Source organism: Barbatula barbatula, assembly GCF_947034865.1.
Source record: "Barbatula barbatula genome assembly, chromosome: 8".
Taxonomy (NCBI): domain Eukaryota; kingdom Metazoa; phylum Chordata; class Actinopteri; order Cypriniformes; family Nemacheilidae; genus Barbatula; species Barbatula barbatula.
Genome location: NC_136771.1, coordinates 17,929,009 through 17,943,050, shown reverse-complemented (window position 1 = coordinate 17,943,050; position 14,042 = coordinate 17,929,009). Strand labels below are relative to the sequence as shown.

Here is a 14,042-nt window from a genome sequence, read left to right as displayed (position 1 = left end):
TACTTGTGATACTTCACTGTTGTCCTTTTATTTTTATCTCCTAACTTTCTCGAAATTCCGTTCCTGAAAATCAAAGCGCTCAGCCGACTTCTGATAGCCAAGCCTACACACAAGGTATGAGCGAAATTGCTTTGGAAAGGGCTTGAACCCAGCTTTCATTTCAAAACCCAGATAACATCACAATTCATTAAAAAAATCAGTTTAATACAGTATGTTGCATTAAAGAAAAGACTTAACTAAACTATGTCCACTCAGATCAATAGCCTCGCCTTAAACGCATGCAGGCATATTTCCAAAGATTTGATAAGAGGAGCACAAGATAAGAATACGAGATTTCTTTAAAGAACAGTCTTTGTGTGTAAAAGAGACTCTGGGTTTTAAACTGAGGTAGGAAAAGCAAAAACAAATGTGTGGAATCTGTGGCTACTTTTGGACTTCCCATTCTTCACAGTTAAAGTTTGTTGAGGTTGTGTTTGTTAAAGTGTGTGGTGGGGTATATAGAAGCAAGAGATAAGAAATCAAAGAAAATAAATATTAAGTATAAATATAAATATCAAGACTTCCGGTGGCTTTAGTTATTTATGATGGATTTTCTGCTCTTGTCTGCCATCCGGTGGCCGTGTTTGTACCATTAGCCTACTGTCCTAACAAGCTAAATCAATCATCCTCAATTGGCTGGATCCGGACCTTTGCTTCGTTCTATCCAGATTGCGAGACATAGCCTATGAACCATTTAAAACATTTGAATATTTTGGTTGCTTAAATGGAGCCGTGCGTCTATACGCGCTCTCGGGAACATTTATGAAATTGATATTTGCCGCTATATCCTCTAATCGCATCATCTTGCTTTTTGAACCCTTTCCGCTCTGCGCGCGCTGCTTCTCTCCCGCCAAAGACGCGCAGCATGAAGAGCAGCAGACACCTGATTATTTTAACTACAGTAGCAGTTAGCACAGACGATTCAACGATTCATTTCAAGCATTCATTTAACTACGATTTCAATCTTTGAAATTACATAATTCAGTCAATATTGAAGATATTGTTGATATTGTTTTATTGAAGATAAAAATACTTTTGCCGGGTTTTCACAAGCAGGGACATATTTGTTAATGAACAACGTTCTCATTGGGAAATTATATAAAGATAGAAGTGGTTCTGGTATGAATGGCATGGAAATACTAATTTAGTAAGCACATTTGTTTTCTGTTTATGATGAGATCATTTTAATAATTAGACATAGGCTACATATAGGCTACATACTGTGGATATATCAAAATATAAACTAAATGGTCTGATAAAATATCATATCTTTTAGGCCTATATATATTTATACACAGTATATACGCTTGAGTTTTTTAACTGAGCTAAATTGAGTAAATATTTATTTTCCAACAAGCATACTGTCCGGACCTCCGTTTAGGAGAAAATATGAAGACTTACATTTACATTTAGTCATTTAGCAAACTTCTTGGAACTTTAATTGACCCCATAGCTTAATAAATGAAGTTTTAAAATGACTATTTACCAGACATTAACCAGTGTACTGCAACGTCAAAACAGTACCAAAAGATAGACTGAATAGCCTATATTTCTGTTTAACGTGAAAATTAGTTTCCTGAAAACTGACAGAAATTACAGAAACAAAACTTAAAATTAGATATAGAAAATATTCCGTTTGTTAAAAACATTAGAGAAATTATACTTTTTTTACATTTTGGTTACTGTTTGGAGTAAAAAGTTCAAAAGTAGTTTTATTTTATTGAAATTATGCGTATTTTGTGAATACAAATAAACTAAACTATATTTGTCCATGGCATATACTGACAATATAAATACCATGCCAAAATATTGACAAAGAATATTATTTGAAGAATAAGCTATAACATTTTTTGTCAAAAGGAATTTGAAAAAATGCTTTTAATACATATAAATACACATATTTATTTTATATGTCATAAATACAGTAATCCTAGAAGTTAGTGAATTGCATTTGACAAAATCATCACAGTGCACTTTTCTGTATGCGGTAGTAAAAAATAAGAAAAATAAACTTTGTTTACAGTTTAAACATTTCAACAGTATATAGGCCTATAATTCGGGGGTTCTTTATTTGAGGGCACTTTTGCCCACTTTAAAATAGGTCGATGCATGTCTTTCGTGGATTTGAATAGCCCTAACCATATCTGTTATGATGTGGTTTTTGGTATTGTGATGGGAATTAAAGTTTGGTAAGCCTTTGTTCTGGTATGACAACAAACCAACTACAGTTATGAGTTAGATTGTATTTTTTTAAATGTTATCTTAATGGAATATGTTATCGTTTTAAAATAAAATGTGTTTAATGAATGTGTTAATTTCTCTCCCCTGAATAGAAAAATCCCCAGACGCAAAACCTGAAAGTGAACTACCAAGAATAAAAACACAACATCTCTCAAGCCACACACTCAGTAAACACTCAACATTCTCCGTTCTGAACTAAAGTAAAAATAAACGTGCAGAGACTCGCCCAGGAATCTCCGCACTTCTCTTTGGCGATCTTGCTGTGATCGCTGTGCTGCGCGCACTTGCGCGTTGTGTCCGGCGTCGTCGCGATCTTGGTTATCTCTTTCCCTCTAAGCGGTGTCTTCTCTTTCGTGGGGGATTTCTCGTGTGCTCGGTTTAGCTTGAAATGCGCCTCCTGTGGCGCGCTCTTACACATGCCAGCTTTCAGCATGGAGCGCGGATCGGAGCACAGTTTCTTCTGTTTCCTAAGTGATCTGGTAATCTGGACCCAGTAAGTCTCAGGCTCAGCCACATATCCAGGACATGACGCGGGACTGGCAGTGTATTTACAGGTGAATTCATCCCCTTTTTCAGGCTTGCACGTAACGGTCAGAGTGTACTTGTCCTCTCCGCGCGCTACCCATGAGCATTGCGCCTTGTCCTTGGTTCTGAATTTTCCTTTCACTTCTGCAAAGTCGTTGTCACCTCGGCTCTCTTTATTTTTTTCTTTTCTTCCAGCCCCCTTTAAACTCTCAGCAGTTAAGATCAGCTGCGAGAGACACGTGAGGAACAGCAGGAGCGCAAAATGTCCACGGAATGACATATTTCCACCAGTAACGACCTGAGAAATATCAAGAAATTCCATTCATGTTGTAGAAGTCAAAATCCTAAGTACACCAAAATGCAGTAAAAGTTCGTTTAACTTACCAATAACAGCTAGGAGGACAGAAGGGTGATGGTGGGATTTCTGAACGCTTTACGTCAGAATGAATCCACGCGTTGTACTTATAAGTGGAGTGACACACCCACTAACTACGTGATGATCAGATTGACTCACGTGAGTTAAACCCTTCAATGAGCTCCAAAGACCTGCATAAATCCACTAAGTGCGTCATTCATACATTTGCATTTTTAGAAAAGGCTTGAACTTAGTCATAACCCGGGGCATGAGTTTTATGGCATTTTTTTTCAAACATTGCACTGATTGATGTCTGAAGCCACTTAAAATTTCATAGGAACTCGTGCATGTATACGGATGGTTAGGAATCTTAGGACTTTATTTCATAACTGTATTGCATTATGTTTTGGGATGTATGTTGTAGTTGTGGGTCATTGTGGGTGCTGTAAAGGGGGTCAAACACATATTGTATGTTTGTATGTGTGTTGTTGTGGCCTCATTTTGTAGCTGGCCTTGTAGCTCATTTACTGCCATTGTATCTTTGACATCGTAGCTACAATTGAAGCAGCATAGTTGTTCGGCTACATTAAAATTCGAATAAAATAATATAGTATAGCAATTTGTTCAGTGTACTCTTATCACACAGGCAATCATGATGTCTGGTGACTGCTACTGTTTGTGTGTTTCTAGTTAAACTTTAAAAAAGGGTTTTATGCTGCAGGATACTCAGGCGACCATCTCCAAGACATCACCTGACTCACATAATAATTTATCTATCTTCACATTATTCAAACAGGGATAAATGTGAATAATTCTGTATTATGGCAATGCACTTGTTGTCCTACATTTCCAACAACAAATATATAATATACCAATTATATACCGAATCATATTATACATAAGTATGTGTTAATAGAAACATAGCTCTGGTATGATAGTGCTGTGATGAAAGCATAATACACAACATTTGGAAAACATTGTCAGATTGTTTGTGTGTTAAGGGTGTGTATCAGTTTGGGAGGTGTGTCAATACTCAAGCTGTTTAACGTTTGAAACTTTAAGGTTGTTACGTGGATTACATTCAAATAGATCAGTCTGCCTGCCTTACCATAACATTTCTAGGATTTTGAAATGCCTTTACCTTTTTACATGATACGCAACACTGCTCTCCAGTGGTGTTGACAAGTTCCTACATTTGCCGGGGACAAGTTAGGGAGACAAGTCAAGATTTGTGTTCACCTGCATTACTTTATCACACCCTGCTGTGCCAAAACATGAAAGCTAAAAAATATATTATGTATTAGTTTCCCTCAGATGAAAAGCATAATTCATATCAATGACCAAATAGACCAAGATGCTTAATTACCAGAAATGTTTATTTATATCAAAATATGTTGACGGCAAATATAGAAACACACAGAAAGATACACACAAGCACGGAAGTACTGTACTTTACAAAGCACACACGCACACACAAACACACACAGCCGTGGTCCCTCCTGGAAAGACTCAGTAACTGTAACACTTTGCAACACTGTGAAACTGTAAACCTACAGAGTGGAAAGAAGGAAGAGGTGTTAAAAGAAAAACAGTCACTAATATTGAATATTGAATTTGAGTAAATGTTCTCTTATTCTTCCCATATTATTCAAACGAAGGTGTATTTAAAAGAATAAAATAAAAAAAACATACTTGAACATATTCAAATGCATTATTATTATTTTTAAGGGATAGTGAAAAATTAAAAGCTTGAATTAGGGTTTGGGGGTTTTCGGGGATAGAAAATATCATCAGATCAGTATGAAAACAACAAAAGTCAATGGAAAGTCCCCACCATGATATAAAAATAAACATGAAGTCCCAACCTCCCATCCACAGTTTTACTGTTTACATTCTATTGCATAATGTTATTTTACACAAACAAAAAATAAAAATTTGATCCACTGTACATACTAAGTTTGTCTACATTTAGAGTTAAAATGAACAATACAAAGAAGGTTTTTGTTTAACTTTTAAATGAGCATCAGATTGATGTTGAAGCATCTTTTTTGGTCTTCCTTTCATGTTTATAGTTCACTACACAATCATTTTCTATAAACAGCTCATTGTCAGGAATTGCTATCAAATTTGAATATATCTTTAGATACGTAAATATCTGTTTTGTGCTTACCAATGGTGCTGATCAATTAATTCTGGAACCAGTTGATGAAGTAGGCACAGACTCCTTGAAGACTACTCCAGCAATACTCCTCTGCCAGCTTGGTGGCTTCATGCTCCTGTTCTGCCACGGTGGGTCTTGCTGTGGTGATCTTGACTGGTTTACGCGGAGAGACGGGCTTGGAAACAGCAGTCTTGGCTGGTTTGGATGCAGGTTTAGCCGGTTGTTTAGGCTGTGGTTTTGCTGGCTTAAGGGTACTACTGCTCAGCTTGGTCTGCTGCTGCTTTTGCTGATTCTCGTTGCGATCATGAGGAGCTTGTGTTGGTTTCACTTTGGCGATTTTGGGCCAGGATGAGTGGAAGGACATTTGGACTTCATCTGAGGCGGAGCGGCACATGTGTGGCTTGTAGACACGTGGACCCTGGCAGGCATTGTGGAGCTTTCTTAAGTTCCACATCATCTGAGTGAAATAGTGGCTGGGGTTGTTGTTGTATGCTTTACACAAGTTAGGTTTGCCCAGAAAATCACACCAGTAAGACTTTCCCTTGCTCTTGCAGGAGACACGGAGCTTAGTGAAGTTGGCCTGGCTGGAGATGACCATGCTACAAGCGTCTTTTGCTTTGGTGCTGAAAGAAATAGGCTCGTCCAATACGCTTCCTTTCGGCTGTTGCGGCTTTTGGTTGGTCTGGGTGCTGTCAATGTGGTTGATGCTGTTCCCCTGGTTATGGTTGCCTGGTTGACTGTTGTTGTGGCTGCTCTGAGCATTGATGGTCAAGATGAAGCAGGCCAGGAGGAGAGCAGCACTCCGTACAGCTCTCATGGTGGACGGTTGAAGAGACGGAGAGGGCACTCAACGGTGGTGTAGAGCAAGAGAGGTTAAGGACTGTGCAGAAGGTGTCCGAGGTACAGACCGGGTTTATAAACACTGACCCCACAAAGATGTCATTGAGCAGGGCACACTCAAATCTCCAGACTGGGGGGCCTCCAGTCTCTAGTCTGGAGTGGCCTGAAAGAACTGATTGTAATAATCTATACAGTAGTCTGTGTGTCTGTGTTTGAACTCTATATAGAACTAGACTGTATATAACTGTATATACATGGAAGAAATAAAACTGAGTATTATAAATATGGGTTAGATTTGTCTGGTATGATATTTGTGCATACATTTTGTGTGTTTGTGCGTGTTGATGATTTTGTGGTTTGATTTTGCTCTCTGTTAAATGAACGCTTGGAGCAGGGTGGAGGCGGGGTTGTTCGACATGGGAGTGGTTGTGCTCATGGAATCTTCATGGTCTAAAATTTTCATAAGACATTATACAATCAGATATGCTGACATAGTGGCCTATTGACTGTTGATGTGAAAAACATTTCAGTTGAAAGAAAAGACAAAGAAAGCAATTCAGCTTGTACACATGGGTTTGAACTAACCCATTGGTTTACGTGAAATACTACATGTACTATATGTAATGATACGAGGAGCCCCTGTCACACAAAGACAGCTAAAGAAAATGAGTCTGATACATATTTCAAGAAGAATGGCCTTTACTTTTTACAACTCAGTTACCAAGTCATGAACATTTCTAATAGAACAACGCATATAAACTGTAAACCCATTATTAAAAACACAATAAAGTGAGTAGTAAAAAGAAGAGGCTATTCTTGTTGTTTAGTACATCAAACATTTTCGACCGCCATGTCCACGCTCTGATTCTTCAAAACATGATTGGCTGAAGCTAGAACATGCAAGATGAAGTTACCCGATTGGCTTGAGTAGATAGTGAGAGGAGTACACCTATTTGTGAACTGTGTGCCCGGCTTGACGTTGGAAATTATTTATAATTCACAAATGTACAGAGAGTAATCCACAAATGCATGCAATGTTCCAAAAATGCGTGCAGCGATTCACAAATGCACAGAAAGCCATCCGCAAATGAATTCAACTAAAATACATTTGCAAATATTTATTTTATTTGCAAATGTAACTACGATATATAATTCAATATATATTTATGACTAGCTTTTCGTGCATTTTGTAAAACTCTCTACATTGATTTGTGGGTGACATAAATTTAGCACCAATTCTGAACAAATATGGGGTCATCTTCAAATCTTTGTATATTACATTTAAGCAGAATAACAAATGATGTTATTTCACAATATTTCAATGACATTTTATATTAGTTTGTACTGTAGCAGAAAAGTAACAAAGCAAAATAATTCTTAAACACGCCTTTTGACATCAAAATGCTCCCTCTGTTAAAAAGCATCACTAGACAATGCTGCAGTTTTTTTCAGACAGTTACAAGTGCAGGCGGTTTCTAAATGTTTGTACGTGTAAATTACACAATAGGTTCATAAAAGCAAGCTCGGATTCCCAAGCAGAACAAAACTTGGTGCTGTTCAGAAGATGATGTGTAAAATGTGGGCACAAGGCAACAGTTAAGTAGCTCTGTTCGTGCCTGGTTTACAGCTCCAGACAGTACAACTGCATGATGCAGTTCCTATGGTGGTCGATGAGCCAGTGATGGAGGAAAACTTCATAGAGTCCTACACTACCCACTCCTTTCACGTCTGCATCTTCATCAGCAAGACCAGTTCTGAGGCTAATTCTTGGGCAACCTCGATTTGTTTTTGTGCCTAATGATGAGGTACTCATGGAGGTGGGAAGTTTATAAAATTGTATCATTTATATTTATCTCCGGTTTTACTGTAATAGTAATACCAGGAATAATTCAAATTTAAAGTGTATAAAGCACACACGCGTGCATGCAAGCGGGGGAGCCACGCCCCTTCGGGTACGTCAGTGTTTACCTGTAACCATAGAGACAAGCTTGTCTCCGAACTGTTTGCCTGGAATAAGCACGTTTATTTTTCACAACGATCTTCCAGAAACGATGGATGCAGTACTTTTACACGGAGAAGCTGAATTATATATTCAAAGTCTGGAGAAGATGTCATTGCGTGAAATCGGAAGTCCGAAGTGCGTAAATATCTCATTTAAAAGTGACGTAAACACGTTATTAAAATGTATAGCCTATACATGTCCGTCATTCTCATCTTTCGATTAATGTGATGTTTGTTTTCGTAAAGGTGGTTTCGTCAGCACGAGTTCATTGAAAAACTTAATATGCAAGCTATTCTGAATGCTCAAGCTAGTCAAGAGGAATTTGTGAAGGACCTCTTCGTTTCACTGGGAAAGGTAATTTATTGTTTATCTAAACACTTACACTTTTTGTTTTGTTAGGAGACTAAAATGTATTCCATATCTTTTCCAGATACCTACACTGGTACATGCAATGATACTCACAGAAATCTGGAAACACAAAGTGTTCCCTATAATTTGTAAACTAAAGGACTTTAATCCAAAGAGCACATTTCTACTTTACATGGTGGTGAGTCTAATAGTCGGACTACTTTAACATCCTTATTATTCTATTAAATTACTCATAAATTGTATTAAATGAGTTAATAATCCAGCATTCTGAATATGATTCATACAAATTGCTTAAGCCATTGCATTTTGTACGTAATTTTTCACAACCTCAGATTCACCACGAAGCTACCATTATAAACCTCTTGGAGACTATAATGTACCACAAGGTAAGCACTTATAAATGTCAGGTTTATATAACTTGTTAGTTATTATTTAATCAAAAAAGATGACCAAGAATCAGAAACCCAATTTAGAATGGTAGTTATATGATATGTGAATGCTGAAATGATATGTGTCGGTTACACATGCAGGAATCCAGTGAAGCAGCCGATGATGCTGTTCTTGACCTGGTGGATTACTGTCACCGCAAGCTCACTCTGCTGGCCGGATGCTCGGTTTGTGTAGAGATCCCTGCTGAGGACCGAATTACACATGTACAGCTATCAGACGGCACATCCATACAGGTAAAAAACCTGTGACTGTGACAGTGGTGGGTATATGGGGGCTGGGGCCTGCCCTTTAATTCTGTCCGAGGGCCCCATGAAGTCTGGCAACGTCCCTGTTTATTTATTTTTGTGGAGGGGTCGGTTCCCAGAAGAAATTTCTTGGCAAATGTGTGCACGTAAAAAATCTATGGCAGGCACATGTTGCTTTTCATTTACCTGTACACTTTATTATTTGCTGCAGGATCTTCAGAGGCAGAGTGATATGTTGGAGTTTGAAATCTCCGTGAAGGCTCTATCAGTGCTGTGTTACATCACTGATCACATAGAGAGGTATTATATTAATCGGATCATCACATAAAACACATTAATGTAACAGTTTCAATTCATATGTCTATTAATAAATGTTGACATTTCTCTTTAATGTAGCTTGAGTTTAAGTGTGCTTTCAAGGATGCTTAGCACACATAATTTGCCCTGTGTGCTTGTTCAGCTGGTGGAAAATTGCCCATGGAACAGAGGTTGGTCTCAATTTTACCATGTGTGTCATATTTCCTCTCTTGTTCATTCAAGAGCCTCATACAGGGGCAACATTCACACGGTCAGTGTATTGCATTGACAACTGTATTAATTAAACAGTGTGAGGTTATACTTGTTCATACAACCGCTTACAGGGTCACAAATAATGTTTCTACAAACAAATAACTGTATTTAAGCACCTTTTCTATATAGTGCATGTGCAAAATATTTGACTTTGGTTAAAAGCATTTGGATGTTATGTCGCTTATACTCTTGTTTACGACCATATTTTTTTATAGTAAATTAACCAGTAAGATTGTGGGAATTGGTAAGAACTCAACACCAGCAATGTTATAGCCGTGACTGCATAGATTTTGCTCTATAGGTAAAGAGAAATACACAGAGGGGAAGTGGAGGCCAGTTCCGCCTGAGGATCAGCTAAAGTTGAGTAAACATGATGGCCAGGTGTGGATTGCTCTACTAAACCTGGTACTCAAACCAGACTGCCAAAGAAAATATGATTTCAATAACTTCAACATAAGTCAGCTCTTAAAGGTAAGACATAGATGGGGTCTTTCTCATACTGCATGATAAACTTTCTCATAGACTTTAAAAACTATATTTATGCAGTGTCTATTTAGCCATTGAGCGTATTTACCTGCGAATACATGTGAGCCTTTGGAATTCTTTATGTGATTGTGTGCAGCTTCGGGGATTTTTGACAGACACTGTGATAGATCAGATACCAAACCTTGTTGATCTCAAGAACTTTCTCAGTCACATTGCTCTCACAGATCCAGCACCTCCTAAAAAAGATTTAATCTTGGAGCAGGTACTCCAGCAAACACACAATTTAATAATATACATTGTTTTGTTCATGGTTTCATCATTGTAGTTGTTTTTTGTCATTTAGTTGCCAGAGATATGGAATGATATCGTAACCGAGAACTCCAACAAGTGGAAAGCCATAGCTAAACACCAAGTGACACATGTTTTCAACCCCTCAGAGAATGAATTAAGAGACCAAGCTAGTAGGTAAGATTGACTTGATATTATGTGTATTTGAAATACAAATAACACGAGGAGTTAATGTACACATAGAATTAGTTATGACTGTAAATGGATTAGTTTCAAATGAAGTCTGACCTTTCTGATCAGGTTGGCAAACACATATAATCTGGATGTGATGGAGAATCTAATCCCAGACAAACCCAAGTGTGGAGGTTGTGGAAGACAGGGTGCGAAACGTTGCTCTCGCTGTCAAGGAGAATGGTATTGCAACAGGTATCAAAAGCAGAAAGTGAAATTATACGTCATTTTTGTATAAGAGACACATATTTAAAGGGACCGTATTATATATTTATTTGTGGCTTTGTCGCTCAAGGTTTAAACTTTGACAGTGTTAAGCACATTGTAAAGGCATATTATAAAATTGTAAATGATTTGTTAATTATTTGTATTTGTCTGATATTTGGTGGTTGTAGAGAGTGTCAGGTGAAACACTGGCCAAAGCACAAGCCTGTGTGCCAACTCATGACTGAGGCCACACAAAAACTACAGAAGGAATTGGATTTCAGAAGCTGATGTACCGCATTGTAGAAAGTAACAGAGGAGAATGACGTGTAACACAAATGCTCACAACACAGTGACTAACATAAATATTATTAATAGGATATGAGATCTTGATGTTTTTTCGATAGCTGTAAGACAGTATATGTAATGGGCCATTATTCGTATATATAAACATTGTCCATGTACCTGTGTATGAATATGATTCAGTATGACATAAAACACATTTTTATTTCTCACATTGTTTGTTTGAACAGTTAACTGTTACCCTGATTTTAATGCTTTATAACATTAGTTATAATACTTTTGTGTTATCCGTCAAACTTGTGATAACTGGTGGTGATGCATGTGAAACGTTAATACCAAATTCTTACACATTTAGCTTATTTTATGAAAACAAGCCTGATCTGCACTTTAAAATGTTGCAGTCTTAGGAACTCCTCAGAAATACTGTGGTCTTTCTAAAATTGTTATTCATTTAGAGCCAGTTACTGCATTTGTGCCTTTAACTTGCCTTTGACAAAGAGCACCACAAAACACCACGAGCTGAGTTTTTATTATATCTTTCACACTGGTTCCATCTTCCAATCTCATGTAAACTAGTGTCACGAAGTAAAATGTCAAACATATGGTACAAGTGTTTAGAGCCTCATAACATGAGTGACAACAAGACCCTGGAGAACTAAATAAATGTTTTCTTGTATAGATGTGGACAAAGAAAGAAAATAATTAAATACAGTAAGACACTCATAAGACAACAGGAAGTCAAAAAAAACCTTTGCTCAACATTTACTATACAATCTATAATAACAATTTGGTTTTAGTGGTGTAGTGTTTAACTGTTGTTCAGTGTTCATGTAGCTCAACTGGTATAGCACTGCATAAGCAGTGCGAAAGGTTTTTTGGGGGTTTTATCATCCTGTTTTTGTGTTATAATGGTACTGACATTACAAACCAGTATTTAGGACTTTGGCTTTAGATCAAATTCTACAAAAATCTGACGGACCGATTCACTTAACAGCTTAAAAAGCAGCAAGCAGCACAGAAATAGCACTGCATCTTGAATATTTAAATAGGCCGTCATCTTTCAGTTTTCACTTTCCAAGCAAATTAGATTGTTGCAGATTTTCTAAATTTTTTATTATATTTACACAACTTCATCTTTGCTTGATGCAGCCTGCAAATAAAGGCAGGTTGCAGCTTTACCTCGTGTTATTTGCTCTATTCTTCCAGTGATTCAGGGTCTAAACCGGCACAGAAGATTTGTGCAAATAAACACTCTTATCGGGCACAATTTATTCTGTGTGAATTCCCCTGTCAGACTTTTTCAGTGCATTTAACATATAGAGAAGCCTTACAAGGAAATTAAGAATTAAATAATGCATTCACTGAACAACAAATGGTAAAAAAGTAAAATTGTACACAAAATTTTAAACACAATACTTTCTACAGAAAATATTGAATTGTTATCTGCTTTGAGCGTCTTTTTATCTAGATAAACACAATTGTATTATTTGATTCAGAATAATTTTGGTTCGACTCCAAGAATGAAAACTAATAAATACAATATGACAGTGCATAGACCAACAAAACAGGCCTTACTTTCTCCTTTTACATCATGTTAAAGAGCAATACAAATCTAAAAGAAAATTCTAGGAGTACCCACAATTATTGCTAAGGGACATGTTATAGAAAACATTAACAAAAAATATATAAAACTTTCAAAAGCTTTTTGAAAGTGTACAAAAAGATCACCATGTAAAGTTTCAATGTACAATAAGTTCTTGTAACATATTCTTAAAATTCTTAACAAAGGCCTGATTCACATTTTGCGCTTGAATATTCGTTATTATGGATGTAGACGTGGTCCAGGAACGCGCAAATAGGGGGCGACGCCTCGAGATGGAAATATTTCAACTTTTCATAGTGCGGCGTGTGCTCCACGGGTCATTGGAAGACAGAAAGAGGAGCAGATTGCGGTTTCGGTGCGGTTTTAGACGCGAAATGTGAATCAGGCCTCACTTGCTCTTCGGGAATGCGTAAGTTTTATTGTAAGAAACTAAAATGATTCAAATTTCAGTTTCTGTGTTTTCCCTTTTCTCCTTTTGTCTTCTTTGTCCTCACCCTTGGAATGTAAAATGGTAGTTCCTTTTCAATAAAAAAACTGAATTCAGATTGAGTGCAGTTCTCACAAGCTTGATATTTGACATAAGACATGTGAATTTCTTACCTCTCTTTAGTTCCAGTTCTCTGTACCACTGTAGATGAAAAACAATGAAACTTCAGTATTACCGAATTGGGAAATGACAGTTTCTTCAACAATTTCGTTTATACAAAGGTTAGGCAAAGTTACTAAAATCATCAAAGGCTGAGTTGTATTAGGTAGTCATGCAAAATGTTAAAGAACATGTGAAAGATTACATGACAAAACAAAGGTCTTCAATGAAATCTGAGGAAACATGAAAAGTCAAATATAATATGGGTCATGCAGATTGCTGAAATACTGCTATCGTGGAGTAAAAGGGAATTTGTGATGAGAACTGTGCATGCATAACAAATGACAGAAGAAGAAAAAGCAAAAGTTAATGGTGTAATAGTGACAACATGGAAGGAAAGTTCATGTGAAGACGGTTCAGATGTCATAGGCAGAAGAAGAGGATCATGTAAAACAAGAGGAACGATGATTGTGATGTGAAAACCACAGAATAAACAGCTAATGAAGAAAGACGAATACTTGGCGAACAGCCGAGAGATCTGTTG

General features: G+C 37.1%; 3 protein-coding genes across 3 annotated transcripts; 1 reads left to right on the top strand and 2 right to left on the bottom strand.

Annotated features, from left to right (window-relative positions):
• Positions 1 to 1,044: 1,044 nt before the first annotated feature.
• On the bottom strand, positions 1,045 to 3,245 carry fgfbp1b (fibroblast growth factor binding protein 1b). The gene is made up of 2 exons (XM_079463360.1): positions 3,190 to 3,245; positions 1,045 to 3,103 (listed from the first exon to the last, which is right to left on the bottom strand). Exon 2 carries the CDS (start codon positions 3,083 to 3,085, stop codon positions 2,456 to 2,458), a length of 630 nt encoding a protein of 209 aa, XP_079319486.1. The 5' UTR covers positions 3,086 to 3,103; positions 3,190 to 3,245; the 3' UTR covers positions 1,045 to 2,455.
• On the top strand, positions 2,519 to 11,520 carry zmynd10 (zinc finger, MYND-type containing 10). The gene is made up of 14 exons (XM_079463359.1): positions 2,519 to 2,834; positions 7,789 to 7,966; positions 8,208 to 8,298; positions 8,409 to 8,517; positions 8,594 to 8,710; positions 8,865 to 8,918; positions 9,063 to 9,215; positions 9,439 to 9,527; positions 9,624 to 9,715; positions 10,099 to 10,268; positions 10,420 to 10,545; positions 10,627 to 10,748; positions 10,872 to 10,997; positions 11,198 to 11,520. The coding sequence occupies exons 3-14, from the start codon at positions 8,213 to 8,215 to the stop codon at positions 11,295 to 11,297; spliced, it is 1,344 nt and encodes a 447-aa protein (XP_079319485.1). The 5' UTR covers positions 2,519 to 2,834; positions 7,789 to 7,966; positions 8,208 to 8,212; the 3' UTR covers positions 11,298 to 11,520.
• fgfbp2b (fibroblast growth factor binding protein 2b) lies at positions 5,347 to 6,138 on the bottom strand (the record flags this gene model as incomplete). The annotated part of the gene is made up of 1 exon (XM_079461655.1): positions 5,347 to 6,138. One exon carries the CDS (start codon positions 6,136 to 6,138, stop codon positions 5,347 to 5,349), a length of 792 nt encoding a protein of 263 aa, XP_079317781.1.
• Positions 11,521 to 14,042: the final 2,522 nt, after the last annotated feature.

Excerpts from the sequence above, each read along its gene's own strand:
- fgfbp1b (XM_079463360.1), bottom strand. The coding sequence starts at position 3,085 with ATGTCATTCCGTGGACATTTTGCGCTCCTGCTGTTCCTCACGTGTCTC.
- zmynd10 (XM_079463359.1), top strand. The coding sequence starts at position 8,213 with ATGGATGCAGTACTTTTACACGGAGAAGCTGAATTATATATTCAAAGT. Across the intron at positions 8,518-8,593 it reads TCTTCGTTTCACTGGGAAAG|ATACCTACACTGGTACATGC; the intron begins GTAATTTATTGT and ends TATCTTTTCCAG. Across the intron at positions 10,269-10,419 it reads ACATAAGTCAGCTCTTAAAG|CTTCGGGGATTTTTGACAGA; the intron begins GTAAGACATAGA and ends GATTGTGTGCAG.